The 27,827-nt window shown below is 48.8% G+C and overlaps 1 protein-coding gene across 2 annotated transcripts in view; it reads right to left on the bottom strand.

Annotated features, from left to right (window-relative positions):
* Positions 1-27,827, bottom strand: part of LOC138643184 (1-phosphatidylinositol 4,5-bisphosphate phosphodiesterase gamma-1-like) — a 180,166-nt gene that overhangs the window by 125,979 nt on the left and 26,360 nt on the right. For both annotated transcript variants that reach the window (XM_069732017.1, XM_069732016.1), the window contains exons 2-4: positions 21,071-21,220; positions 16,413-16,506; positions 12,537-12,584 (exon numbers count right to left, since the gene is read on the bottom strand). In XM_069732017.1, the coding sequence (XP_069588118.1) occupies positions 12,537-12,584; positions 16,413-16,506; positions 21,071-21,220 (292 nt within the window). The remainder of the gene's footprint in view (positions 1-12,536; positions 12,585-16,412; positions 16,507-21,070; positions 21,221-27,827) is intronic.

Genomic DNA, 27,827 nt, shown 5'->3' with positions numbered 1-27,827 from the left:
ACAGCTCCTCCTGTCCTGTATATATACACTGCACAGTACCACTCCTCCTGTCCTGTATATATACACTGCACAGTACCACTCCTCCTGTCCTGTATATATACACTGCACAGTACCACTACTCCTGTCCTGTATATACACTGCACAGTACCTCTCCTCCTGTATATATACACTGCACAGTACCGCTCCTCCTGTCCTGTATATATACACTGCACAGTACCGCTCCTCCTGTCTTGTATATATACACTGCACAGTACCACTCTTCCTGTCCTGTATATATACACTGCACAGTACCACTCCTCCTGTCCTGTATATATACACTGCACAGTACAGCTCCTCCTGTCCTGTATATATACACTGCACAGTACCGCTCCTCCTGTCCTGTATATATACACTGCACAGTACCACTCCTCCTGTCCTGTATATATACACTGCACAGTACCGTTCCTCCTGTCCTGTATATATACACTGCACAGTACCGCTCCTCCTGTCCTGTATATATATATATATATATATATATATACACTGCACAGTACCGCTCCTCCTGTCCTGTATATATACACTGCACAGTACCACGCTTCCTGTCTTGTATATATACACTGCACAGTACCACTCCTCCTGTCCTGTATATATACACTGCACAGTACCACTCCTCCTGTCCTGTATATATACACTGCACAGTACAGCTCCTCCTGTCCTGTATATATACACTGCACAGTACCGCTCCTCCTGTCCTGTATATATACACTGCACAGTACCACTCCTCCTGTCCTGTATATATACACTGCACAGTACCGTTCCTCCTGTCCTGTATATATACACTGCACAGTACCACTCCTCCTGTCCTGTATATATACACTGCACAGTACCGCTCCTCCTGTCCTGTATATATACACTGCACAGCACCACTCCTCCTGTCCTGTATATATATACACTGCACATTACCACTCCTCCTGTCCTGTATATATACACTGCACAATACCACTCCTCCTCTCCTGTATATATACACTGCACAGTACCACTCCTCCTGTCCTGTATATATATACACTGCACAGTACCACTCCTCCTGTCCTGTATATATACACTGCACAGTACCACTCCTCCTGTCCTGTATACACAATGCACAGTACCGCTCCTCCTGTATATATACACTGCACAGTACCACTCCTCCTGTCCTGTTTATATACACTGCACAGTACCACTCCTCCTGTCCTGTATATATACACTGCACAGTACCACTCCTCCTGTCCTGTATATATATATATATATACACTGAACAGTACCACTCCTCCTGTCCTGTTTATATACACTGCACAGTACCACTCCTCCTGTCCTGTATATATACACAACACAGTACCGCTCCTCCTGTCCTGTATATATACCCTGCACAGTACCACTCCTCCTGTCCTGTATATATACACTGCACAGTACCACTCCTCCTGTATATATACACTGCACAGTACCACTCCTCCTGTCCTGTATATATACACTGCACAGAACCACTCCTCCTGTCTTGTATATATACACTGCACAGTACCACTCCTCCTGTCCTGTATATATACACTGCACAGTACCTCTCCTCCTGTATATATACCCTGCACAGTACCACTCCTCCTGTCCTGTATATATACACTGTACAGCACCACTCCTCCTGTCCTGTATATATACAATGTACAGCACCACTCCTCCTGTCCTGTATATATACACTGTACAGCACCACTCCTCCTGTCCTGTATATATACACTGTACAGCACCTCTCCTCCTGTCCTTTATATATACACTGCACAGTACCACTCCTCCTGTATATATACACTGCACAGTACCACTCCTCCTGTCCTGTATATATACACTGCACAGCACCACTCCTCCTGTCCTGTATATATACACTGCACAGTACCGCTCCTCCTGTCCTTTATATATACACTGCACAGTACCGCTCCTCCTGTCCTGTATATATACACTGCACAGCACCACTCCTCCTGTCCTGTATATATACACTGCACAGTACCGCTCCTTCTGTCCTGTATATATACACTGCACAGTACCGCTCCTCCTGTCCTGTATATATACACCGCACAGTACCACTCCTCCTGTCCTGTATATATACACTGCACAGTACTGCTCCTCCTGTCCTGTATATATACACTGCACAGTACCACTCCTCCTGTCCTGTATATATACACTGCACAGTACCACTCCTCCTGTCCTGTATATATACACTGCACAGTACCACTACTCCTGTCCTGTATATACACTGCACAGTACCTCTCCTCCTGTCCTGTATATATACACTGCACAGTACCGCTCCTCCTGTCCTGTATATATACACTGCACAGTACCGCTCCTCCTGTCTTGTATATATACACTGCACAGTACCACTCTTCCTGTCCTGTATATATACACTGCACAGTACCACTCCTCCTGTCCTGTATATATACACTGCACAGTACAGCTCCTCCTGTCCTGTATATATACACTGCACAGTACCACTCCTCCTGTCCTGTATATATACACTGCACAGTACCACTCCTCCTGTCCTGTATATATACACTGCACAGTACCACTACTCCTGTCCTGTATATACACTGCACAGTACCTCTCCTCCTGTATATATACACTGCACAGTACCGCTCCTCCTGTCCTGTATATATACACTGCACAGTACCGCTCCTCCTGTCTTGTATATATACACTGCACAGTACCACTCTTCCTGTCCTGTATATATACACTGCACAGTACCACTCCTCCTGTCCTGTATATATACACTGCACAGTACAGCTCCTCCTGTCCTGTATATATACACTGCACAGTACCGCTCCTCCTGTCCTGTATATATACACTGCACAGTACCACTCCTCCTGTCCTGTATATATACACTGCACAGTACCGTTCCTCCTGTCCTGTATATATACACTGCACAGTACCGCTCCTCCTGTCCTGTATATATATATATATATATATACACTGCACAGTACCGCTCCTCCTGTCCTGTATATATACACTGCACAGTACCACGCTTCCTGTCTTGTATATATACACTGCACAGTACCACTCCTCCTGTCCTGTATATATACACTGCACAGTACCACTCCTCCTGTCCTGTATATATACACTGCACAGTACAGCTCCTCCTGTCCTGTATATATACACTGCACAGTACCGCTCCTCCTGTCCTGTATATATACACTGCACAGTACCACTCCTCCTGTATATATACACTGCACAGTACCACTCCTCCTGTATATATACACTGCACAGTACCGCTCCTCCTGTCCTGTATATATACACTGCACAGTACCACTCCTCCTGTCCTGTATATATACACTGCACAGTACCACTCCTCCTGTCCTGTATATATACACTGCACAGTACCGTTCCTCCTGTCCTGTATATATACACTGCACAGTACCACTCCTCCTGTCCTGTATATATACACTGCACAGTACCGCTCCTCCTGTCCTGTATATATACACTGCACAGCACCACTCCTCCTGTCCTGTATATATATACACTGCACATTACCACTCCTCCTGTCCTGTATATATACACTGCACAATACCACTCCTCCTCTCCTGTATATATACACTGCACAGTACCACTCCTCCTGTCCTGTATATATATACACTGCACAGTACCACTCCTCCTGTCCTGTATATATACACTGCACAGTACCACTCCTCCTGTCCTGTATACACAATGCACAGTACCGCTCCTCCTGTATATATACACTGCACAGTACCACTCCTCCTCTCCTGTATATATACACTGCACAGTACCACTCCTCCTGTCCTGTATATATACACTGCACAGTACCACTCCTCCTGTATATATACACTGCACAGTACCACTCCTCCTCTCCTGTATATATACACTGCACAGTACCACTCCTCCTGTCCTGTATATATACACTGCACAGTACCGCTCCTCCTGTATATATACACTGCACAGTACCACTCCTCCTGTATATATACACTGCACAGTACCACTCCTCCTCTCCTGTATATATACACTGCACAGTACCACTCCTCCTGTCCTGTATACAGTGGGGCAAAAAAGTATTTAGTCAGAAACAAACAATCAAGATTTCTGGCTCTCACAGACCTGTAACTTCTTCTTTAAGAGGCTCCTCTGTCCTCCACTCATTACCTGTAGTAATGGCATCTGTTTAAACTTGTTATCAGTATAAAAAGACACCTGTGCACACCCTCAAACAGTCTGACTCCAAACTCCACTATGGTGAAGACCAAAGAGCTGTCAAAGGACACCAGAAACAAAATTGTAGCCCTGCACCAGGCTGGGAAGACTGAATCTGCAATAGCCAACCAGCTTGGAGTGAAGAAATCAACAGTGGGAGCAACAATTAGAAAATGGAAGACATACAAGACCACTGATAATCTCCCTCGATCTGGGGCTCCACGCAAAATCCCACCCCGTGGGGTCAGAATGATCACAAGAACGGTGAGCAAAAATCCCAGAACCACGCGGGGGGACCTAGTGAATGAACTGCAGAGAGCTGGGACCAATGTAACAAGGCCTACCATAAGTAACACACTACGCCGCCATGGACTCAGATCCTGCAGTGCCAGACGTGTCCCACTGCTTAAGCCAGTACATGTCCGGGCCCGTCTGAAGTTTGCTAGAGAGCATTTGGATGATCCAGAGGAGTTTTGGGAGAATGTCCTATGGTCTGATGAAACCAAACTGGAACTATTTGGTAGAAACACAACTTGTCGTGTTTGGAGGAAAAAGAATACTGAGTTGCATCCATCAAACACCATACCTACTGTAAAGCATGGTGGTGGAAACGTCATGCTTTGGGGCTGTTTCTCTGCAAAGGGGCTAGGACGACTGATCCGGGTACATGAAAGAATGAATGGGGCCATGTATCGTGAGATTTTGAGTGCAAACCTCCTTCCATCAGCAAGGGCATTGAAGATGAAACGTGGCTGGGTCTTTCAACATGACAATGATCCAAAGCACACTGCCAGGGCAACGAAGGAGTGGCTTCGTAAGAAGCATTTCAAGGTCCTGGAGTGGCCTAGCCAGTCTCCAGATCTCAACCCTATAGAAAACCTTTGGAGGGAGTTGAAAGTCCGTGTTGCCAAGCAAAAAGCCAAAAACATCACTGCTCTAGAGGAGATCTGCATGGAGGAATGGGCCAACATACCAACAACAGTGTGTGGCAACCTTGTGAAGACTTACAGAAAACGTTTGGCCTCTGTCATTGCCAACAAAGGATATATTACAAAGTATTGAGATGAAATTTTGTTTCTGACAAATACTTATTTTCCACCATAATATGCAAATAAAATGATAAAAAAACAGACAATGTGATTTTCTGGATTTTTTTTTCTCAGTTTGTCTCCCATAGTTGAGGTCTACCTATGATGTAAATTACAGACGCCTCTCATCTTTTTAAGTGGTGGAACTTGCACTATTGCTGACTGACTAAATACTTTTTTGCCCCACTGTATATATATACACTGCACAGTACCACTCCTCCTGTCCTGTATATATACCCTGCACAGTACCACTCCTCCTGTATATATACACAGCACAGTACCACTCCTCCTGTCCTGTATATATACACTGCACAGTACCACTCCTCCTGTCCTGTATATATACACTGCACAGCACCACTCCTCCTGTCCTGTATATATACACTGCACAGTACCACTCCTCCTGTCCTGTATATATACACTGCACAGTACCGCTCCCCCTGTCCTTTATATATACACTGCACAGTACCACTCCTCCTGTCCTGTATATATACACTGCACAGTACCACTCCTCCTGTATATATACACTGCACAGTACCACTCCTCCTGTCCTGTATATATATACACTGCACAGTACCACTCCTCCTGTCCTGTATATATACACTGCACAGTACCACTCCTCCTGTCCTGTATATATACACTGCACAGTACCACTCCTCCTGTCCTGTATATATACACTGCACAGTACCACTCCTCCTGTCCTGTATATATACACTGCACAGTACCGCTCCTCCTGTCCTGTATATATACACTGCACAGTACCACTCCTCCTGTCCTGTATATATACACTGCACAGTACCACTCCTCCTGTCCTGTATATATACACTGCACAGTACCACTCCTCCTGTCCTGTATATATACACTGCACAGTACCACTCCTCCTGTCCTGTATATATACACTGCACAGTACCACTCCTCCTGTCCTGTATATATACACTGCACAGTACCACTCCTCCTGTCCTGTATATATACACTGCACAGTACCACTCCTCCTGTATATATACACTGCACAGTACCACTCCTCCTGTCCTGTATATATACACTGCACAGTACCACTCCTCCTGTCCTGTATATATACACTGCACAGTACCACTCCTCCTGTATATATACACTGCACAGTACCGCTCCTCCTGTCCTGTATATATACACTGCACAGTACCACTCCTCCTGTCCTGTATATATACACTGCACAGTACCGCTCCTCCTGTCCTGTATATATACACTGCACAGTACCACTCCTCCTGTCCTGTATATATACACTGCACAGTACCACTCCTCCTGTCCTGTATATATACACTGCACAGTACCGCTCCCCCTGTCCTTTATATATACACTGCACAGTACCGCTCCTCCTGTCCTGTATATATACCCTGCACAGTACCACTCCTCCTGTATATATACACTGCACAGTACCACTCCTCCTGTCCTGTATATATACACTGCACAGTACCGCTCCCCCTGTCCTTTATATATACACTGCACAGTACCGCTCCTCCTGTCCTGTATATATACCCTGCACAGTACCACTCCTCCTGTATATATACCCTGCACAGTACCACTCCTCCTGTCCTGTATATATACACTGCACAGAACCACTCCTCCTGTCCTGTATATATACACTGCACAGAACCACTCCTCCTGTCCTGTATATATACACTGCACAGTACCACTCCTCCTGTCCTGTATATATACACTGCACAGTACCACTCCTCCTGTATATATACACTGCACAGTACCACTCCTCCTGTCCTGTATATATATACACTGCACAGTACCACTCCTCCTGTCCTGTATATATACACTGCACAGTACCACTCCTCCTGTCCTGTATATATACACTGCACAGTACCACTCCTCCTGTCCTGTATATATACACTGCACAGTACCACTCCTCCTGTCCTGTATATATACACTGCACAGTACCGCTCCTCCTGTCCTGTATATATACACTGCACAGTACCACTCCTCCTGTCCTGTATATATACACTGCACAGTACCACTCCTCCTGTCCTGTATATATACACTGCACAGTACCACTCCTCCTGTCCTGTATATATACACTGCACAGTACCACTCCTCCTGTCCTGTATATATACACTGCACAGTACCACTCCTCCTGTCCTGTATATATACACTGCACAGTACCACTCCTCCTGTCCTGTATATATACACTGCACAGTACCACTCCTCCTGTATATATACACTGCACAGTACCACTCCTCCTGTCCTGTATATATACACTGCACAGTACCACTCCTCCTGTCCTGTATATATACACTGCACAGTACCACTCCTCCTGTATATATACACTGCACAGTACCGCTCCTCCTGTCCTGTATATATACACTGCACAGTACCACTCCTCCTGTCCTGTATATATATATATATATATATATATATATATATATATATATATATATATATATATATATATATATATATACACACTGAACAGTACGGCTCCTCCTGTATATATACACTGCACAGTACCACTTCTCCTGTATATATACACTGCACAGTACCACTCCTCCTGTCCTGTATATATACACTGCACAGTACCACTCCTCCTGTCCTGTATATATACACTGCACAGTACCACTCCTCCTGTCCTGTATATATACACTGCACTGCACCACTCCTCCTGTCCTGTATATATACACTGCACAGTACCACTCCTCCTGTCCTGTATATATACACTGCACAGTACCGCTCCTCCTGTCCTGTATATATACACTGCACAGGACCACTCCTCCTGTCCTGTATATATACACTGCACAGTACCACTCCTCCTGTATATATACACTGCACAGTACCGCTCCTCCTGTCCTGTATATATACACTGCACAGTACCACTCCTCCTCTCCTGTATATATACACTGCACAGTACCACGCCTCCTCTCCTGTATATATACACTGCACAGTACCACTCCTCCTGTCCTGTATATATACACTGCACACCACCACTCCTCCTGTCCTGTATATATACACTGCACAGTACCACTCCTCTCCTATATATATACACTGCATAGTACCACTCCTCCTCTCCTGTATATATACACTGCACAGTACCACTCCTCCTGTCCTGTATATATACACTGCACAGTACCACTCCTCCTCTCCTGTATATATACACTGCACAGTACCACTCCTCCTGTCCTGTATATATACACTGCACAGTACCACTCCTCCTGTATATATACACTGCACAGTACCGCTCCTCCTGTCCTGTATATATACACTGCACAATACCGCTCCTCCTGTCCTGTATATATACACTGCACAGTACCGCTCCTCCTGTATATATACACTGCACAGCACCACTCCTCCTGTCCTGTATATATACACTGCACAGTACCGCTCCTCCTGTCCTGTATATATACACTGCACAGTACCACTCCTCCTCTCCTGTATATATACACTGCACAGTACCACTCCTCCTGTCCTGTATATATACACTGCACAGTACCACTCCTCCTGTATATATACACTGCACAGTACCACTCCTCCTGTCCTGTATATATACACTGCACAATACCGCTCCTCCTGTCCTGTATATATACACTGCACAGTACCGCTCCTCCTGTCCTGTATATATACACTGCACAGTACCACTCCTCCTGTCCTGTATATATACACTGCACAGTACCGCTCCTCCTGTCCTGTATATATACACTGCACAGTACCGCTCCTCCTGTCCTGTATATATACACTGCACAGTACCACTCCTCCTGTCCTGTATATATACACTGCACAGTACCACTCCTCCTGTCCTGTATATATACACTGCACAGTACCACTCCTCCTGTATATATACACTGCACAGTACCACTCCTCCTGTCCTGTATATATACACTGCACAATACCGCTCCTCCTGTCCTGTATATATACACTGCACAATACCGCTCCTCCTGTCCTGTATATATACACTGCACAGTACCGCTCCTCCTGTCCTGTATATATACACTGCACAATACCGCTCCTCCTGTCCTGTATATATACACTGCACAATACCGCTCCTCCTGTCCTGTATATATACACTGCACAATACAGCTCCTCCTGTCCTGTATATATACACTGCACAGTACCGCTCCTCCTGTCCTGTATATATACACTGCACAATACCGCTCCTCCTGTCCTGTATATATACACTGCACAATACCGCTCCTCCTGTCCTGTATATATACACTGCACAGTACCACTCCTCCTGTCCTGTATATATACACTGCACAGTACCACTCCTCCTGTCCTGTATATATACACTGCACAGTACCACTCCTCCTGTCCTGTATATATACACTGCACAGTACCACTCCTCCTGTATATATACACTGCACAGTACCGCTCCTCCTGTATATATACACTGCATAGTACCGCTCCTCCTGTCCTGTATATATACACTGCACAGTACCACTCCTCCTGTATATATACACTGCACAGTACCGCTCCTCCTGTATATATACACTGCACAGTACCACTCCTCCTGTCCTGTATATATACACTGCACAGCACCACTCCTCCTGTGCTGTATATATACACTGCACAGTACCACTCCTCCTCTCCTGTATATATACACTGCACAGCACCGCTCCTCCTGTCCTGTATATATACACTGCACAGCACCACTCCTCCTGTCCTGTATATATACACTGCACAGTACCACTCCTCCTGTCCTGTATATATACACTGCACAGCACCACTCCTCCTGTCCTGTATATATACACTGCACAGTACCACTCCTCCTGTATATATACACTGCACAGTACCACTCCTCCTGTCCTGTATATATACACTGCACAGCACCACTCCTCCTGTCCTGTATATATACACTGCACAGCACCACTCCTCCTGTCCTGTATATATACACTGCACAGTACCACTCCTCCTGTATATATACACTGCACAATACCACTCCTCCTGTCCTGTATATATACACTGCACAGTACCTCCTATATATATAGCACAGTATCACTTCTCCAGTCTTTCCCTGTACACAGGTTTATTCTGGACATTATATTACAGTCTGTGCTGTTGCTGGATCTCAGTCGTCGGTGTACGTGCTGATCCTGTCGTCCCAGCAGCGCTTACAGGGGACTGGACGTCATTAGACTCAATTCAATTACTCTGACTAAATATCACAGTGACGATGAACAGGACCGGTGTAATGAATCGCCTCCAGATATCACAGTGAGCCGGCGCTCCCCCCAGCACTGTCTCCCTCTAAGCATTCGCTGACCCACCTGCCGGCACTCTGGAACCCCCCCAGCGCTCTGTCACACCCGTGCACCCCCAGCGCTCTGTCACACCCGTGCACCCCCCAGCGCTCTGTCACACCCGTGCACCCCCCAGCGCTCTGTCACACCCGTGCACCCCCCAGCGCTCTGTCACACCCGTGCACCCCCCAGCGCTCTGTCACACCCGTGCACCCCCAGCGCTCTGTCACACCCGTGCACCCCCAGCGCTCTGTCACACCCGTGCACCCCCAGCGCTGTCACACCCGTGCACCCCCAGCGCTGTCACACCCGTGCACCCCCCAGCGCGCTGTCACACCCGTGCACCCCCAGCGCTCTGTCACACCCGTGCACCCACCAGCGCTCTGTCACACCCGTGCACCCCCAGCGCTGTCACACCCGTGCACCCCCCAGCGCTCTGTCACACCCGTGCACCCACCAGCGCTCTGTCACACCCGTGCACCCCCAGCGCTGTCACACCCGTGCACCCCCCAGCGCTCTGTCACACCCGTGCACCCCCCAGCGCTCTGTCACACCCGTGCACCCCCCAGCGCTCTGTCACACCCGTGCACCCCCCAGCGCTCTGTCACACCCGTGCACCCCCCAGCGCTCTGTCACACCCGTGCACCCCCCAGCGCTCTGTCACACCCGTGCACCCCCAGCGCTCTGTCACACCCGTGCACCCCCCAGCGCATTGTCACACCCGTGCACCCCCAGCGCTCTGTCACACCCGTGCACCCCCCAGCGCTGTCACACCCGTGCACCCCCCAGCGCTCTGTCACACCCGTGCACCCCCCAGCGCATTGTCACACCCGTGCACCCCCAGCGCATTGTCACACCCGTGCACCCCCAGCGCTCTGTCACACACGTGCACCCCTCCAGCGCTCTGTCACACCCGTGCACCCCCCAGTGCATTGTCACACCCGTGCACCCCCCAGCGCATTGTCACACCCGTGCACCCCCAGCGCTCTGTCACACCCGTGCACCCCCAGCGCTCTGTCACACCTGTGCACCCCCAGCGCTCTGTCACACCCGTGCACCCCCCAGCGCTCTGTCACACCCGTGCACCCCCAGCGCTCTTTCACACCCGTGCATCCCCCCAGCGCTCTGTCACACCCGTGCACCCCCCAGCGCTCTGTCACACCCGTGCACCCCCCAGCGCTCTGTCACACCTGTGTACCCCCCAGCGCTCTGTCACACCCGTGCACCCCAGCGCTCTGTCACACCTGTGCACCCCCCAGCGCTCTGTCACACCCGTGCACCCCCAGTGCTCTGTCACACCCGTGCACCCCCCAGCGCTCTGTCACACCTGTGTACCCCCCAGCGCTCTGTCACACCCATGCACCCCAGCGCTCTGTCACACCTGTGCACCCCCCAGCGCTCTGTCACACCCGTGCACCCCCCAGCGCTCTGTCACACCCGTGCACCCCCAGCGCTCTGTCACACCCGTGCACCCCAGCGCTCTGTCACACCCGTGCACCCCCAGCGCTCTGTCACACCTGTGCACCCCCAGCGCTCTGTCACACCCGTGCACCCCCAGCGCTGTCACACCCGTGCACCCCCCAGCGCTCTGTCACACCCGTGCACCCCCCAGCGCTCTGTCACACCCGTGCACCCCCCAGCGCTCTGTCACACCCGTGCACCCCCCAGCGCTCTGTCACACCCGTGCACCCACCAGCGCTCTGTCACACCCGTGCACCCCCAGCGCTCTATCGTACCCCACTTTGATGTCTGCAGTATTTCATGTATCACATTATCTTATAAGATCAGCCAGCACGGAGATGTGTAGGTCTGCGGTCATACATGGAGCAGAACTCTGCACGCAGCTCTGGGTGTGAATGGAGTATAACATGGGATGGAAGTTGAGATCAGTCATTACTGATAACAGTATGGGGCAGTATGACACAGAGCTGGTGAGGGGGCGCGTTTTCTCATTTATAGAGGGGTTTCATATTCTCTTGTGTCTTCAGTTATTAACCCCAAGCCTTGCGGAGTCTGGTGCTCAGAAATAATGTACAGAAACCATTCCTACCTGCCGTCCCTGGCCCGGTCCATCGCCTCAAACAGCTTCCTCAGCCACCTGCACACGAGAAACAGGACAGAAGTCACGACGGATGATGGACACTACAACTCCCATGATGCAGCGCAGCAGGGCATGGAGCTTGCAGAGCATGGAAGGGTGATGTTCATAGAAGTCAGCAGAATTATGAATGCAGCTCTGGCTATGCAGGCGTCTATGGAAGGACCATAGCTGGTGCCAGTGGGGGCAAGGAGTCATATAATCTGCTGACAAACAGACTTTAGTAAGAGCCCACAAACTGTGCACCCCAAGGGGCCCCTGCAGGGACCAATGTGGACCCAGCGGACAGAAGTACCAGCTCCGCTCCCCGGCGTCCCAGCTCCACTTCCCGGCGTCCCAGCTCCGCTCCCCGGCGTCCCAGCTCCGCTCCCCGGCGTCCCAGCTCCGCTCCCCGGCGTCCCAGCTCCGCTCCCCGGAGTCCCAGCTCCGCTCCCCGGAGTCCCAGCTCCGCTCCCCGGAGTCCCAGCTCCGCTCCCCGGCGTCCCAGCTCCGCTCCCCGGCGTCCCAGCTCCGCTCCCCGAAGTCCCAGCTCCGCTCCCCGAAGTCCCAGCTCCTCTCCCCGGCGTCCCAGCTCCGCTCCCCGGCGTCCCAGCTCCGCTCCCCGGCGTCCCAGCTCCGCTCCCCGGCGTCCCAGCTCCGCTCCCCGAAGTCCCAGCTCCTCTCCCCGGCGTCCCAGCTCCGCTCCCCGGCGTCCCAGCTCCGCTCCCCGGCGTCCCAGCTCCGCTCCCCGGCGTCCCAGCTCCGCTCCCCGGCGTCCCAGCTCCGCTCCCCGGCGTCCCAGCTCCGCTCCCCGGCGTCCCATCTCCGCTCCCCGGCGTCCCAGCTCCGCTGCCCGGCGTCCCAGCTCCGCTGCCCGGCGTCCCAGCTCCGCTCCCCGGCGTCCCAGCTCCGCTGCCCGGCGTCCCAGCTCCGCTCCCCGGCGTCCCAGCTCCGCTCCCCGGCATCCCAGCTCTGCTCCCCGGCGCCGTCTCCAGTGTTTGCTGCAGAAGCAAATATTTATCTACTAAGAGAACCTGGGACACGGGAGGACGAAACAAGCGGAATGTCGAGAGTCGGGAGCGAAACGGGGGAAGAAAAGCCCAGAAAGGAGAACAACCCTCAAGAAATTAATAGGAGTGATTGTTCTCTGCACACAGGAGTAAACACCAATGCTGCTGAGCCGTGTATCTAATCCCATCATGTGTGATACTAACTGCTGAGCTATGTATCTAATCCCATCATGTGTGATACGGACTGCTGAGCTATGTATCTAATCCCATCATGTGTGATACTGACTGCTGAGCTATGTATCTAATCCCATCATGTGTGATACTGACTGCTGAGCTGTGTATCTAATCCCATCATGTGTGATACTGACTGCTGAGCCGTGTATCTAATCCCATCATGTGTGATACTGACTGCTGAGCTATGTATCTAATCCCATCATGTGTGATACTAACTGCTGAGCTATGTATCTAATCCCATCATGTGTGATACTGACTGGTGAGCTGTGTATCTAATCCCTTCATGTGTGATACTGACTGGTGAGCTGTGTATCTAATCCCTTCATGTGTGATACTGACTGGTGAGCTGTGTATCTAATCCCATCATGTGTGATACTGACTGGTGAGCTGTGTATCTAATCCCATCATGTGTGATACTGACTGGTGAGCTGTGTATCTAATCCCTTCATGTGTGATACTGACTGGTGAGCTGTGTATCTAATCCCATCATGTGTGATACTGACTGGTGAGCTGTGTATCTAATCCCATCATGTGTGATACTGACTGGTGAGCTGTGTATCTAATCCCATCATGTGTGATACTGACTGGTGAGCTGTGTATCTAATCCCATCATGTGTAGTACTGACTGCTGAGCTGTGTATCTAATCCCTTCATGTGTGATACTGACTGGTGAGCTGTGTATCTAATCCCATCATGTGTGATACTGACTGGTGAGCTGTGTATCTAATCCCATCATGTGTGATACTGACTGGTGAGCTGTGTATCTAATCCCATCATGTGTAGTACTGACTGCTGAGCTGTGTATCTAATCCCTTCATGTGTGATACTGACTGGTGAGCTGTGTATCTAATCCCTTCATGTGTGATACTGACTGCTGAGCTATGCATCTAATCCCATCATGTGTGATACTGACTGCTGAGCTGTGTATCTAATCCCATCATGTGTGATACTGACTGCTGAGCTGTGTATCTAATCCCATCATGTGTGATACTGACTGGTGAGCTGTGTATCTAATCCCTTCATGTGTGATACTGACTAGTGAGCTGTGTATCTAATCCCTTCATGTGTGATACTGACTGCTGAGCTGTGTATCTAATCCCATCATGTGTGATACTAACTGCTGAGCTATGTATCTAATCCCTTCATGTGTGATACTGACTGCTGAGCTGTGTATCTAATCCCATCATGTGTGATACTGACTGGTGAGCTGTGTATCTAATCCCTTCATGTGTGATACTGATTGCTGAGCTATGTATCTAATCCCATCATGTGTGATACTGACTGCTGAGCTGTGTACCTAATCCCATCATGTGTTTTACTGACTGCTGAGCTGTGTATCTAATCCCATCATGTGTGATACTGACTGGTGAGTGGTGTATCTAATCCCTTCATGTGTGATACTGACTGCTGAGCTGTGTACCTAATCCCATCATGTGTTTTACTGACTGCTGAGCTGTGTATCTAATCCCATCATGTGTGATACTGACTGGTGAGCTGTGTATCTAATCCCTTCATGTGTGATACTGACTGCTGAGCTGTGTACCTAATCCCATCATGTGTTTTACTGACTGCTGAGCTGTGTATCTAATCCCATCATGTGTGGTACTGACTGCTGAGCTGTGTATCTAATCCCATCATGTGTGGTACTGACTGCTGAGCTGTGTATCTAATCCCATCATGTGGGATACTGACTGCTGAGCTGTGTATCTAATCCCATCATGTGTGATACTGATTGCTGAGCTGTGTATCTAATCCCATCATGTGTGGTACTGACTGCTGAGCTGTGTATCTAATCCCATCATGTGTGGTACTGACTGCTGAGCTGTGTATCTAATCCCATCATGTGGGATACTGACTGCTGAGCTGTGTATCTAATCCCATCATGTGTGATACTGATTGCTGAGCTGTGTATCTAATCCCTTCATGTGTGATACTGATTGCTGAGCTGTGTATCTAATCCCATCATGTGGGATACTGACTGCTGAGCTGTGTATCTAATCCCATCATGTGTGATACTGACTGGTGAGCTGTGTATCTAATCCCATCATGTGTGATACTGAGTGGCGAGCTGTGTATCTAATCCCATCATGTGTTTTACTGACTGGTGAGCTGTGTATCTAATCCCATCATGTGTGGTACTGACTGCTGAGCTGTGTATCTAATCTCTTCATGTGTGATACTGACTGCTGAGCTGTGTATCTAATCCCATCATGTGTTTTACTGACTGCTGAGCTGTGTATCTAATCCCATCATGTGTGATACTGACCGATGAGCTGTGTATCTAATTCCATCATGTGTGATACTGAGTGGCGAGCTGTGTATCTAATCCCATCATGTGGGATACTGACTGATGAGCTGTGTATCTAATCCCTTCATGTGTGATACTGACTGCTGAGCTGTGTATGTAATCCCATCATGTGTGATACTGACTGATGAGCTGTGTATCTAATCCCATCATGTGTGGTACTGACTGCTGAGCTGTGTATCTAATCCCATCATGTGTGATACTGACTGCTGAGCTGTGTATCTAATCCCACAATGTGAGATGCAGTATCCGACACACACAGCCCTCCCGTTCCGCAGGGGTTGTGCTTCGGTCACCCACCTCTCCACCTGCAGGGGGCCGGGAGACCTCAGGGTGTCTGTGAGCGCCCAGCTCAGGCCGCCGATCCACAGCGTCACCTCCTCTTCACTGAAAGCTGCAAAGACAGGAGGGGTCAGTGCATGTAACCTGTGTACGGACACATGGGGGCTCTGCCGCATGGGGGGCTCTGCAGGACCTGGATCTACGATGCATCCATTACTGTCTGTCCAGGCGGCCCCCAACACCAGCTGCCAATGGAGATACATCCCATATGGGACCCCTGAGAAGAGGGGCCCACCCGGACAGACCCCACAGGATGGGTCTTTAGTGTCCCCTCTCCACAATCCCAGCAAGTAGGATGGGAGACAGTCTGAGGGTCAATACAGCTATTGCTTCCTGTTATCAGCCACGTAACTCATGTTACTTATAATGTAACACATGGGGGCAGCGAGGGCGGACAACCGCAATCTGACAACCACAATCTGACAACCACAATCTGACAACCACGTCCTCCCGGTGACGCTGCCGCCATAGAAGACTCCGGGAAGAGGAGGTTTCTGGTGGCAGAGATGGAAGCAAATTTCCTACAAAGATCAACATGAATTTTTGGCATTTTTCAGACCCTTGTTGATGTCCCTCCCCTAATAATACATACCCAGCAGCCCCCTAATAATATATACCCAGCAGCCCCCTAATAATAATATATACCCAGCAGGCCCATCCCCCCAATAATATATACCCAGCAGGCCCATCCCCCCCAATAATATATACCCAGCAGGCCCATCCCCCCAATAATATATACCCAGCAGCCCCCTAATAATATATACCCAGCAGCCCCCTAATAATATATAACCAGCAGGTCCATCCCCCAATAATATATAACCAGCAGGTCCATCCCCCCAATAATATATACCCAGCAGGTCCATCCCCCCAATAATATATACCCAGCAGGCCCCCAATAATACATACCCAGCAGCCCCCTAATAATATATACCCAGCAGCCCCCTAATAATAATATATACCCAGCAGGCCCATCCCCCCAATAATATATACCCAGCAGGCCCATCCCCCCAATAATATATACCCAGCAGGCCCATCCCCCCAATAATATATACCCAGCAGGCCCCCAATAATACATACCCAGCAGCCCCCTAAAAATATATACCCAGCAGGCCCATCCCCCCAATAATATATACCCAGCAGCCCCCTAATAATATATACCCAGCAGCCCCCTAATAATAATATATACCCAGCAGGCCCATCCCCCCAATAATATATACCCAGCAGGCCCATCCCCCCCAATAATATATACCCAGCAGGCCCATCCCCCCAATAATATATACCCAGCAGGCCCCCAATAATACATACCCAGCAGGCCCATCCCCCCCAATAATATATACCCAGCAGGCCCATCCCCCCCAATAATATATACCCAGCAGCACCCCAATAATATATACCCAGCAGGCCCCCAATAATACATACCCAGCAGGTCCATCCCCCAATAATATATACCCAGCAGCCCCCTAATAATATATATACCCAGCAGCCCCCTAATAATATATACCCAGCAGGTCCATCCCCCCAATAATATATACCCAGCAGGCCCCCAATAATACATACCCAGCAGGCCCCCAATAATACATACCCAGCAGCCCCCTAATAATATATACCCAGCAGGTCCATCTCCCAATAATATATACCCAGCAGCACCCCAATAATATATACTCAGCAGCCCCCTAATAATATATACTCAGCAGCCCCCTAAAAATATATACCCAGCAGGTCTTCCCCCCAATAATATATACCCAGCAGGCCCATCCCCCAATAATATATACCCAGCAGCCCCATCCCCCCAATAATATATACCCAGCAGGCCCCCAATAATATATACCCAGCAGGTCCATCCCAATATATACCCAGCAGGTCCATCCCCCCAAAAATATATACCCAGCAGTCCCATCCCCCAATAATGTATACCCAGCAGGTCCATCCCCCAATAATATATACCCAGCAGGCCCCCAATAATATATACCCAGCAGCCCCCTAATAATATATACCCAGCAGGTCCATCCCCCCAATAATATATACCCAGCAGCCCCCTAATAATATATACCCAGCAGGTCCATCCCCCCAATAATATATACCCAGCAGGCCCATCCCCCCAATAATATATACCCAGCAGGTCCATCCCCCAATAATATATACCCAGCAGCACCCCAATAATATATACCCAGCAGGCCCCCAATAATACATACCCAGCAGCCCCCTAAAAATATATACCCAGCAGGTCCATCCCCCCAATAATATATACCCAGCAGGCCCATCCCCCAATAATATATACCCAGCAGCACCCCAATAATATATACCCAGCAGGCCCCAATACATACCCAGCAGCCCCCAAATAATATATACCCAGCAGCACCCCAATAATATATACCCAGCAGGCCCCAATACATACCCAGCAGCCCCCAAATAATATATACCCAGCAGCCCCCTAATAATATATACCCAGCAGGTCCATCCCCCCAATAATATATACCCAGCAGCCCCCCAATAATATATACCCAGAAGTCTCATTCCCCAATAATATATACCCAGCAGGCCCATCCCCCAATAATATATACCCAGCAGGCCCATCCCCCAATAATATATACCCAGCAGGCCCATCCCTAGAAAAATATATACCCAGCAGGCCCATCCCCCAATAATATATACCCAGCAGGCCCATCCCCCCAATAATATATACCCAGCAGACCCCCAATAATATATACCCAGCAGCCCCCCAATAATATATACCCAGCAGGCCCCCTAATAATATATACCCAGCAGCCCCCTAATAATATATACCCAGCAGGCCCTCCAATAATATATACCCAGCAGCCCCCCAATAATATATACCCATATACCCAGCAGGCCCTCCAATATACCCAGCAGCCCCTCCCAATAATATATACCCAGCAGCCCCCCAATAATATATACCCAGCAGGCCCCCAGTAATATATACCCAGCAGCCCCTTCCAATAATATATACCCAGCAGCCCCCCAATAATATATACCCAGCAGGCCCCCAATAATATATACCCAGCAGCCCCCCCTCCCAATAATATATACCCAGCAGGCCCCCCAATAATATATACCCAGCAGGTCCCCAATAATATATACCCAGCAGGCCCCCAATAATACATACCCAACAGCCCCCCTCCCAATAATATATACCCAGCAGGCCCCCCAATAATATATACCCAGCAGGCCCGCAATAATATATACCCAGCATCCCCCCCTCCCAATAATATATACCCAGCAGGCCCTCCAATAATATATACCCAGCAGGCCCCCCAATAATATATACCCAGCAGGCCCCCCAATAATATATACCCAGCAGGTCCCCAATAATATATACCCAGCAGGCCCATCCCCCAATAATATATACCCAGCAGGCCCATCCCCCCAATATTATATACCCAGCAGGTCCATCCCCCAATAATATATACCCAGCAGGTCTATCCCCCAATAATATATACCCAGCAGGCCCTCCAATATATACCCAGCAGCCCCCCAATAATATATACACAGCAGCCCCCCAATAATATATACCCAGCAGGCCCTCCAATAATATATACCCAGCAGCCCCTCCCAATAATATATACCCAGCAGCCCCCCAATAATATATACCCAGCAGCCCCCCAATAATATATACCCAGCAGGCCCCCAGTAATATATACCCAGCAGGCCCTCCAATAATATATACCCAGCAGCCCCTCCCAATAATATATACCCAGCAGCCCCCCAATAATATATACCCAGCAGCCCCCCAATAATATATACCCAGCAGGCCCCCAGTAATATATACCCAGCAGCCCCTCCCAATAATATATACCCAGCAGCCCCTCCCAATAATATATACCCAACAGCCCCCTCCAATAATATATACCCAGCAGCCCCCTAATAATATATACCCAGCAGGCCCCCCAATAATATATACCCAGCAGGCCCCCCAATAATATATACACAGGAGGCCCCCCAATAATATATACACAGCAGCCCCCCCTCCCAATAATATATACCCAGCAGGCCCCCCAATCTATATATATAATTGTCTAAGGGTTTTTCTGTCTGTCTGTCCTGGAAATCCCGCGTCTCTGATTGGTCGAGGCCGCCAGGCCTCGACCAATCAGCGACGGGCACAGTCTGCCGTGAATTCGCCTCGACCAATCAGCGACGGGCACAGTATCGACGTAGATGTCATAATGGTTGCCATGGCGATGATGATGTCATAAAGGTTGCCTCGACCAATCAGCGACGGTCACAGTCTGCCACGAATTCTGGACTCATCATTGTCCATATACTACGGGGACATGCATATTCTAGAATACCCGATGCGTTAGAATCGGGCCACAATCTAGTAATATATACCCAGCAGGCCCATCTCCCCAATAATATATACCCAGCAGGCCCATCCCCCAATAATATATACCCGGCAGGCCCATCTCCCCAATAATATATACCCCGCAGGCCCCCAATAATACAAACCCAGCAGGCCATCCCCCCAATAATATATACCCAGCAGGCCCATCCCCCCAATAATATATACCCAGCAGCCCCCCAATAATACATACCCAGCAGCCCCCCAATAATATATACCCAGCAGCCCATCCCCTTCCCCAGGATCGGGCACTGACCCGCTACGCTGATGGTCTTTAATCTGAAGTCGGCTCCATACAAGATGATGAAGCAGAGGGCGGCGTCCACTTTCCGGGCGTCTTCTGGGAACCTCTCAAAATCTCGGGAATTCTTCCCAGATCGAATCTCTTTAATCTCTCTGATATCAACTGGAAAAGAAAAAGAGGACGGACATTAAAAAAGTGAAGAAAAGCGGACACAGTGCTGATAGGCACACCCTGCTGGAAGGTGTAGTGCTTCTATATGGACGGCTACATGTTTCCCCATAGCAGACACTGATCCAGAAGCACTCAGAGATGTCCTCATATCATCAGAGACTATAGAGGCAGGCTGCAGAGCTTCCCCAATAGCAGACACTGATCCAGCAGCACTCAGAGATGTCCTCATATCATCAGAGACTATAGAGGCAGGCTGCAGAGCTTCCCCAATAGCAGACACTGATCCAGCAGCGCTCAGAGATGTGCTCATATCATCAGAGACTATAGAGGCAGGCTGCAGAGCTTCCCCCATAGCAGACACTGATCCAGCAGCACTCAGAGATGTGCTCATATCATTAGAGACTATAGAGGCAGGCTGCAGAGCTTCCCCCATAGCAGACACTGATCCAGCAGCACTCAGAGATGTGCTCATATCATCAGAGACTATAGAGGCAGGCTGCAGAGCTTCCCTGTTGTGAATTCTGTGGCCAAGCTCCCTCCTGTGGTCGAGAGTGGTACTTCGGCTGGTTCTGTCTATGAGCTTCCTTTGGTGGATGAGAGTGGTACTGCGGCTTCTGAGCTTCCTTCCTCAGGTGATGAGGTTAAGTCGTTAGGTGCTGCTCTATTTAACTCCACCTGGTGCTTTGATCCTGGCCTCCAGTCAATGTTCTAGTATTGGTCTTGCTTCCTCCTGGATCGTTCCTGTGGCCTCTCTATCCTGCATAAGCTAAGTTCTGCTTGTGTTACTTTTGTTTGCTATATTTTCTGTCCAGCTTGCTATATTGGTTTTTCTTGCTTGCTGGAAGCTCTGAGACGCAGAGGGAGCACCTCCGTACCGTTAGTCGGTGCGGAGGGTCTTTTTGCCCCTCTGCGTGGTTGTTTGTAGGTTTTTGTGTTGACCGCAAAGCTATCTTTCCTATCCTCGGTCTATTCAGTAAGTCGGGCCTCACTTTGCTAAATCTATTTCATCTCTGTGTTTGTATTTTCATCTTTACTCACAGTCATTATATGTGGGAGGCTGCCTTTTCCTTTGGGGAATTTCTCTGAGGCAAGGTAGGCTTATTTTTCTATCTTCAGGGCTAGTTAGTTTCTCAGGCTGTGCCGAGTTACATAGGGAGCGTTAGGCGCAATCCACGGCTACCTCTAGTGTGGTGTGATAGGATTAGGGATTGCGGTCAGCAGAGTTCCCACGTCTCAGAGCTCGTCCTATGTTTTTGGTAATTGTCAAGTCACTTTGTGTGCTCAGAACTTCAAGGTCCATTGTGGTTCTGAATTACCTGTTCATAACAGTACTGGAGGCCCAAAGTACTAATGCTTCTCAATAGAGGGAAAAGAGAAGTTCTGAGACCATTTTTTTTTCTTTGCACTGTGTTCTGTCTTTCTTTTCCCCTTTACATCAGGGTGGTTCAGGACACAGGTGTGGACATGGACATTCAGGGTCTGTCCTCTTTGATGGATAATCTCGCTATAAATGTACAGAACATTAAAGATTTAGTGGTTCAGAATCCTATGTTAGAACCTAAAATTCCTATTCCTGAGTTGTTTTCTGGAGATAGAGCTAAGTTTTTGAATTTTAAAAATAATTGTAAACTATTTCTGGCTTTGAAACCCCGCTCCTCTGGTGACCCAGTTCAACAAGTTAGGATCATTATTTCTTTATTACGTGGCGACCCTCAAGACTGGGCATTTTCCCTTGCGCCAGGAGATCCTGCATTATGTAATATTGATGCGTTTTTTCTGGCGCTCGGATTGCTGTACGACGAACCTAATTCAGTGGATCAGGCAGAGAAAAATTTGCTGGCTCTGTGTCAGGGTCAGGATGAGATAGAGATTTATTGTCAGAAGTTTAGAAAGTGGTCAGTGCTCACTCAATGGAATGAATGTGCGCTCGCAGCTATTTTCAGAAAGGGTCTCTCTGAAGCCCTTAAGGATGTCATGGTGGGATTTCCCACGCCTCCTGGTCTGAATGAGTCTATGTCTTTGGCCATTCAGATCGGTCGACGCTTGCGTGAGCGTAAATCTGTGCACCATTTGGCGGTATTATCCGAGCATAAACCTGAGCCTATGCAGTGCGATAGGACTTTGAACAGAGCTGAAAGGCAAGAACACAGACGTCAGAATGGGCTGTGTTTCTACTGTGGTGATTCCACTCATGCTATCTCCGATTGTCCTAAGCGCACTAAGCGGTTCGCTAGGTCTGCCACCATTGGTACGGTACAGTCGAAATTTCTTTTGTCCGTTACTTTGATCTGCTCTTTGTCTTCCTATTCTGTCATGGCATTTGTGGATTCAGGTGCTGCCCTGAATTTGATGGACTTGGAGTTTGCCAGGCGCTGTAGGTTTGTCTTGGAGCCCTTGCAGTGTCCTATTCCATTGAGAGGAATTGATGCTACGCCTTTGGCCAAGAATAAGCCTCAGTATTGGACCCAACTGACCATGTGCATGGCTCCTGCGCACCAGGAGGATATTCGCTTTCTGGTGTTGCATAATCTGCATGATGTGGTCGTGTTGGGGTTGCCATGGCTACAAGTCCATAACCCAGTATTAGATTGGAAATCAATGTCTGTGTCCAGCTGGGGTTGTCAGGGGTTACATGGTGATGTCCCATTTCTGTCTATCTCATCATCTACCCCTTCTGAGGTCCCAGAGTTCTTGTCTGATTACCGGGATGTATTCGATGAGCCCAAGTCCAATGCCCTACCTCGGCATAGGGATTGTGATTGTGCTATCGATTTGATTCCTGGTAGTAAGTTTCCTAAGGGTCGACTGTTTAATTTATCTGTACTTGAGCACGCCGCTATGCGGAGTTACGTGAAGGAGTCTTTGGAGAAGGGTCATATTCGCCAGTCATCATCGCCATTGGGAGCGGGGTTCATTTTTGTGGCCAAGAAGGATGGTTCGCTGAGACCTTGTATTGATTACCGACTTTTAAATAAAATTACGGTCAAATTTCAGTACCCCTTGCCGCTGCTGTCTGATTTGTTTGCTCGGATTAAGGGGGCTAGTTGGTTCACCAAGATAGATCTTCGTGGTGCGTATAATCTTGTGCATATTAAACGGGGCGATGAATGGAAAACAGCATTTAATACGCCCGAAGGCCATTTTGAGTACCTGGTTATGCCATTCGGGCTTTCTAATGCTCCATCTGTGTTTCAGTCCTTTATGCATGACATCTTCCGAGAGTACCTGGATAAATTCCTGATTGTATACTTGGATGATATTTTGGTCTTCTCGGATGATTGGGAGTCTCATGTGAAGCAGGTCAGAATGGTGTTCCAGGTCCTGCGTGCGAATTCTTTGTTTGTGAAGGGGTCAAAGTGTCTCTTTGGTGTTCAGAAGGTTTCATTTTTGGGGTTCATTTTTTCTCCTTCTACTATCGAGATGGACCCTGTTAAAGTTCAGGCCATTTATGATTGGACTCAGCCAACATCTCTGAAGAGTCTGCAGAAGTTCCTGGGCTTTGCTAATTTTTATCGTCGCTTCATCGCTAATTTTTCTAGTATTGCTAAACCGTTGACTGATTTGACCAAGAAGGGTGCTGATGTGGTCAATTGGTCTTCTGCTGCTGTGGAAGCTTTTCAGGAGTTGAAGCGTCGTTTTTCTTCTGCCCCTGTGTTGTGCCAACCAGATGTTTTGCTTCCGTTCCAGGTTGAGGTTGATGCTTCCGAAATTGGAGCAGGGGCTGTTGTCGCAGAGAAGTTCTGATTGCTCGGTGATGAAACCATGCGCCTTCTTTTCCAGGAAATTTTCGCCTGCTGAGCGAAATTATGATGTTGGCAATCGAGAGTTGCTGGCCATGAAGTGGGCATTCGAGGAGTGGCGTCATTGGCTTGAAGGAGCTAAGCATCGCGTGGTGGTCTTGACTGATCACAAAAACTTGACTTATCTCGAGTCTGCCAAACGGTTGAATCCTAGACAGGCTCGTTGGTCGCTGTTTTTCTCCCGTTTTGACTTTGTGGTTTCGTACCTTCCGGGCGCTAAAAATGTGAAGGCGGATACCCTGTCTAGGAGTTTTGTGCCCGATTCTCGGGGTTTGCCTGAGCCGGCGGGTATTCTCAAAGAGGGGGTAATTTTGTCTGCCATCTCCCCTGATTTGCGGCGGGTGCTGCAAAAATTTCAGGCTAATAGACCTGACCGTTGCCCAGCGGAGAAACTGTTTGTCCCTGATAGGTGGACGAATAAAGTTATCTCTGAGGTTCATTGTTCGGTGTTGGCTGGTCATCCTGGAATCTTTGGTACCAGAGATTTGGTGGCTAGATCCTTTTGGTGGCCGTCTCTGTCGCGGGATGTGCGTTCCTTTGTGCAGTCCTGTGGGATTTGTGCTCGGGCTAAGCCCTGCTGTTCTCGTGCCAGTGGGTTGCTTTTGCCCTTGCCGGTCCCGAAGAGGCCTTGGACACATATCTCTATGGATTTTATTTCGGATCTCCCCGTCTCTCAAAGAATGTCAGTCATTTGGGTGGTTTGTGATCGCTTCTCTAAGATGGTCCATTTGGTACCCTTGTCTAAATTGCCTTCCTCCTCTGATTTGGTGCCATTGTTTTTCCAGCATGTGGTTCGTTTACATGGCATTTCAGAGAACATCGTTTCTGACAGAGGTTCCCAGTTTGTTTCGAGGTTTTGGCGAGCCTTTTGTGCTAGGATGGGCATTGATTTGTCTTTTTCCTCGGCTTTCCATCCTCAGACAAATGGCCAGACTGAACGAACCAATCAGACCTTGGAAACATATCTGAGATGTTTTGTTTCTGCTGATCAGGATGATTGGGTGTCCTTTTTGCCTTTGGCTGAGTTCGCCCTTAATAATCGGGCCAGCTCGGCTACTTTGGTTTCGCCGTTTTTCTGCAATTCTGGGTTCCACCCTCGTTTCTCTTCAGGGCAGGTTGAGTCTTCGGACTGTCCTGGTGTGGATACTGTGGTGGATAGGTTGCAGCAGATTTGGACTCATGTAGTGGACAATTTGACTTTGTCCCAGGAGAAGGCTCAACGTTTCGCTAACCGCAGGCGCTGTGTGGGTCCCCGACTTCGTGTTGGGGATTTGGTTTGGTTGTCATCTCGTTATATTCCTATGAAGGTTTCCTCTCCTAAATTTAAGCCTCGTTTCATTGGTCCATATAGGATTTCTGAGGTTCTTAATCCTGTATCTTTTCGTTTGACTCTTCCAGCTTCTTTTTCCATCCATAACGTGTTCCATAGGTCATTGTTGCGGAGATACGTGGCACCTGTGGTTCCATCTATTGATCCTCCTGCTCCGGTTTTGGTTGAAGGGGAATTGGAGTATATAGTGGAGAAGATTTTGGATTCTCGTGTTTCGAGACGGAAACTCCAGTATCTGGTTAAGTGGAAAGGTTATGGTCAGGAAGATAATTCCTGGGTCTTTGCCTCTGATGTCCATGCTGCCGATCTGGTTCGTGCCTTTCATGTGGCTCATGCTGGTCGGCCTGGGGGCTCTGGTGAGGGTTCGGTGACCCCTCCTCAAGGGGGGGGTACTGTTGTGAATTCTGTGGCCAAGCTCCCTCCTGTGGTCGAGAGTGGTACTTCGGCTGGTTCTGTCTATGAGCTTCCTTTGGTGGATGAGAGTGGTACTGCGGCTTCTGAGTTTCCTTCCTCAGGTGATGAGGTTAAGTCGTTAGGTGCTGCTCTATTTAACTCCACCTGGTGCTTTGATCCTGGCCTCCAGTCAATGTTCTAGTATTGGTCTTGCTTCCTCCTGGATCGTTCCTGTGGCCTCTCTATCCTGCATAAGCTAAGTTCTGCTTGTGTTACTTTTGTTTGCTATATTTTCTGTCCAGCTTGCTATATTGGTTTTTCTTGCTTGCTGGAAGCTCTGAGACGCAGAGGGAGCACCTCCTTACCGTTAGTCGGTGCGGAGGGTCTTTTTGCCCCTCTGCGTGGTTGTTTGTAGGTTTTTGTGTTGACCGCAAAGCTATCTTTCCTATCCTCGGTCTATTCAGTAAGTCGGGCCTCACTTTGCTAAATCTATTTCATCTCTGTGTTTGTATTTTCATCTTTACTCACAGTCATTATATGTGGGGGGCTGCCTTTTCCTTTGGGGAATTTCTCTGAGGAAAGGTAGGCTTATTTTTCTATCTTCAGAGCTAGTTAGTTTCTCAGGCTGTGCCGAGTTGCATAGGGAGCGTTAGGCGCAATCCACGGCTACCTCTAGTGTGGTGTGATAGGATTAGGGATTGCGGTCAGCAGAGTTCCCACGTCTCAGAGCTCGTCCTATGTTTTTGGTAATTGTCAAGTCACTTTGTGTGCTCAGAACTTCAAGGTCCATTGTGGTTCTGAATTACCTGTTCATAACACTTCCCCCATAGCAGACACTGATCCAGCAGCACTCAGAGATGTGCTTATATCATCAGAGACTATAGAGGCAGGCTGCAGAGCTTTCCCCATAGCAGACACTGATCCAGCCGCACTCAGAGATGTCCTCATATCATCAGAGACTATAGAGGCAGGCTGCAGAGCTTCCCCCATAGCAGACACTGATCCAGCAACACTCAGAGATGCCCTCATATCATCAGAGCCTATAGAGACAGGCTGCAGAGCTTTCCCCATAGCA

This window comes from Ranitomeya imitator, chromosome 6 (assembly GCF_032444005.1).
Source record: "Ranitomeya imitator isolate aRanImi1 chromosome 6, aRanImi1.pri, whole genome shotgun sequence".
NCBI lineage: Eukaryota > Metazoa > Chordata > Amphibia > Anura > Dendrobatidae > Ranitomeya > Ranitomeya imitator.
The sequence above is the reverse complement of the archived record's forward strand: the minus strand, read 5'-3'. Positions and strand labels throughout refer to the sequence as shown.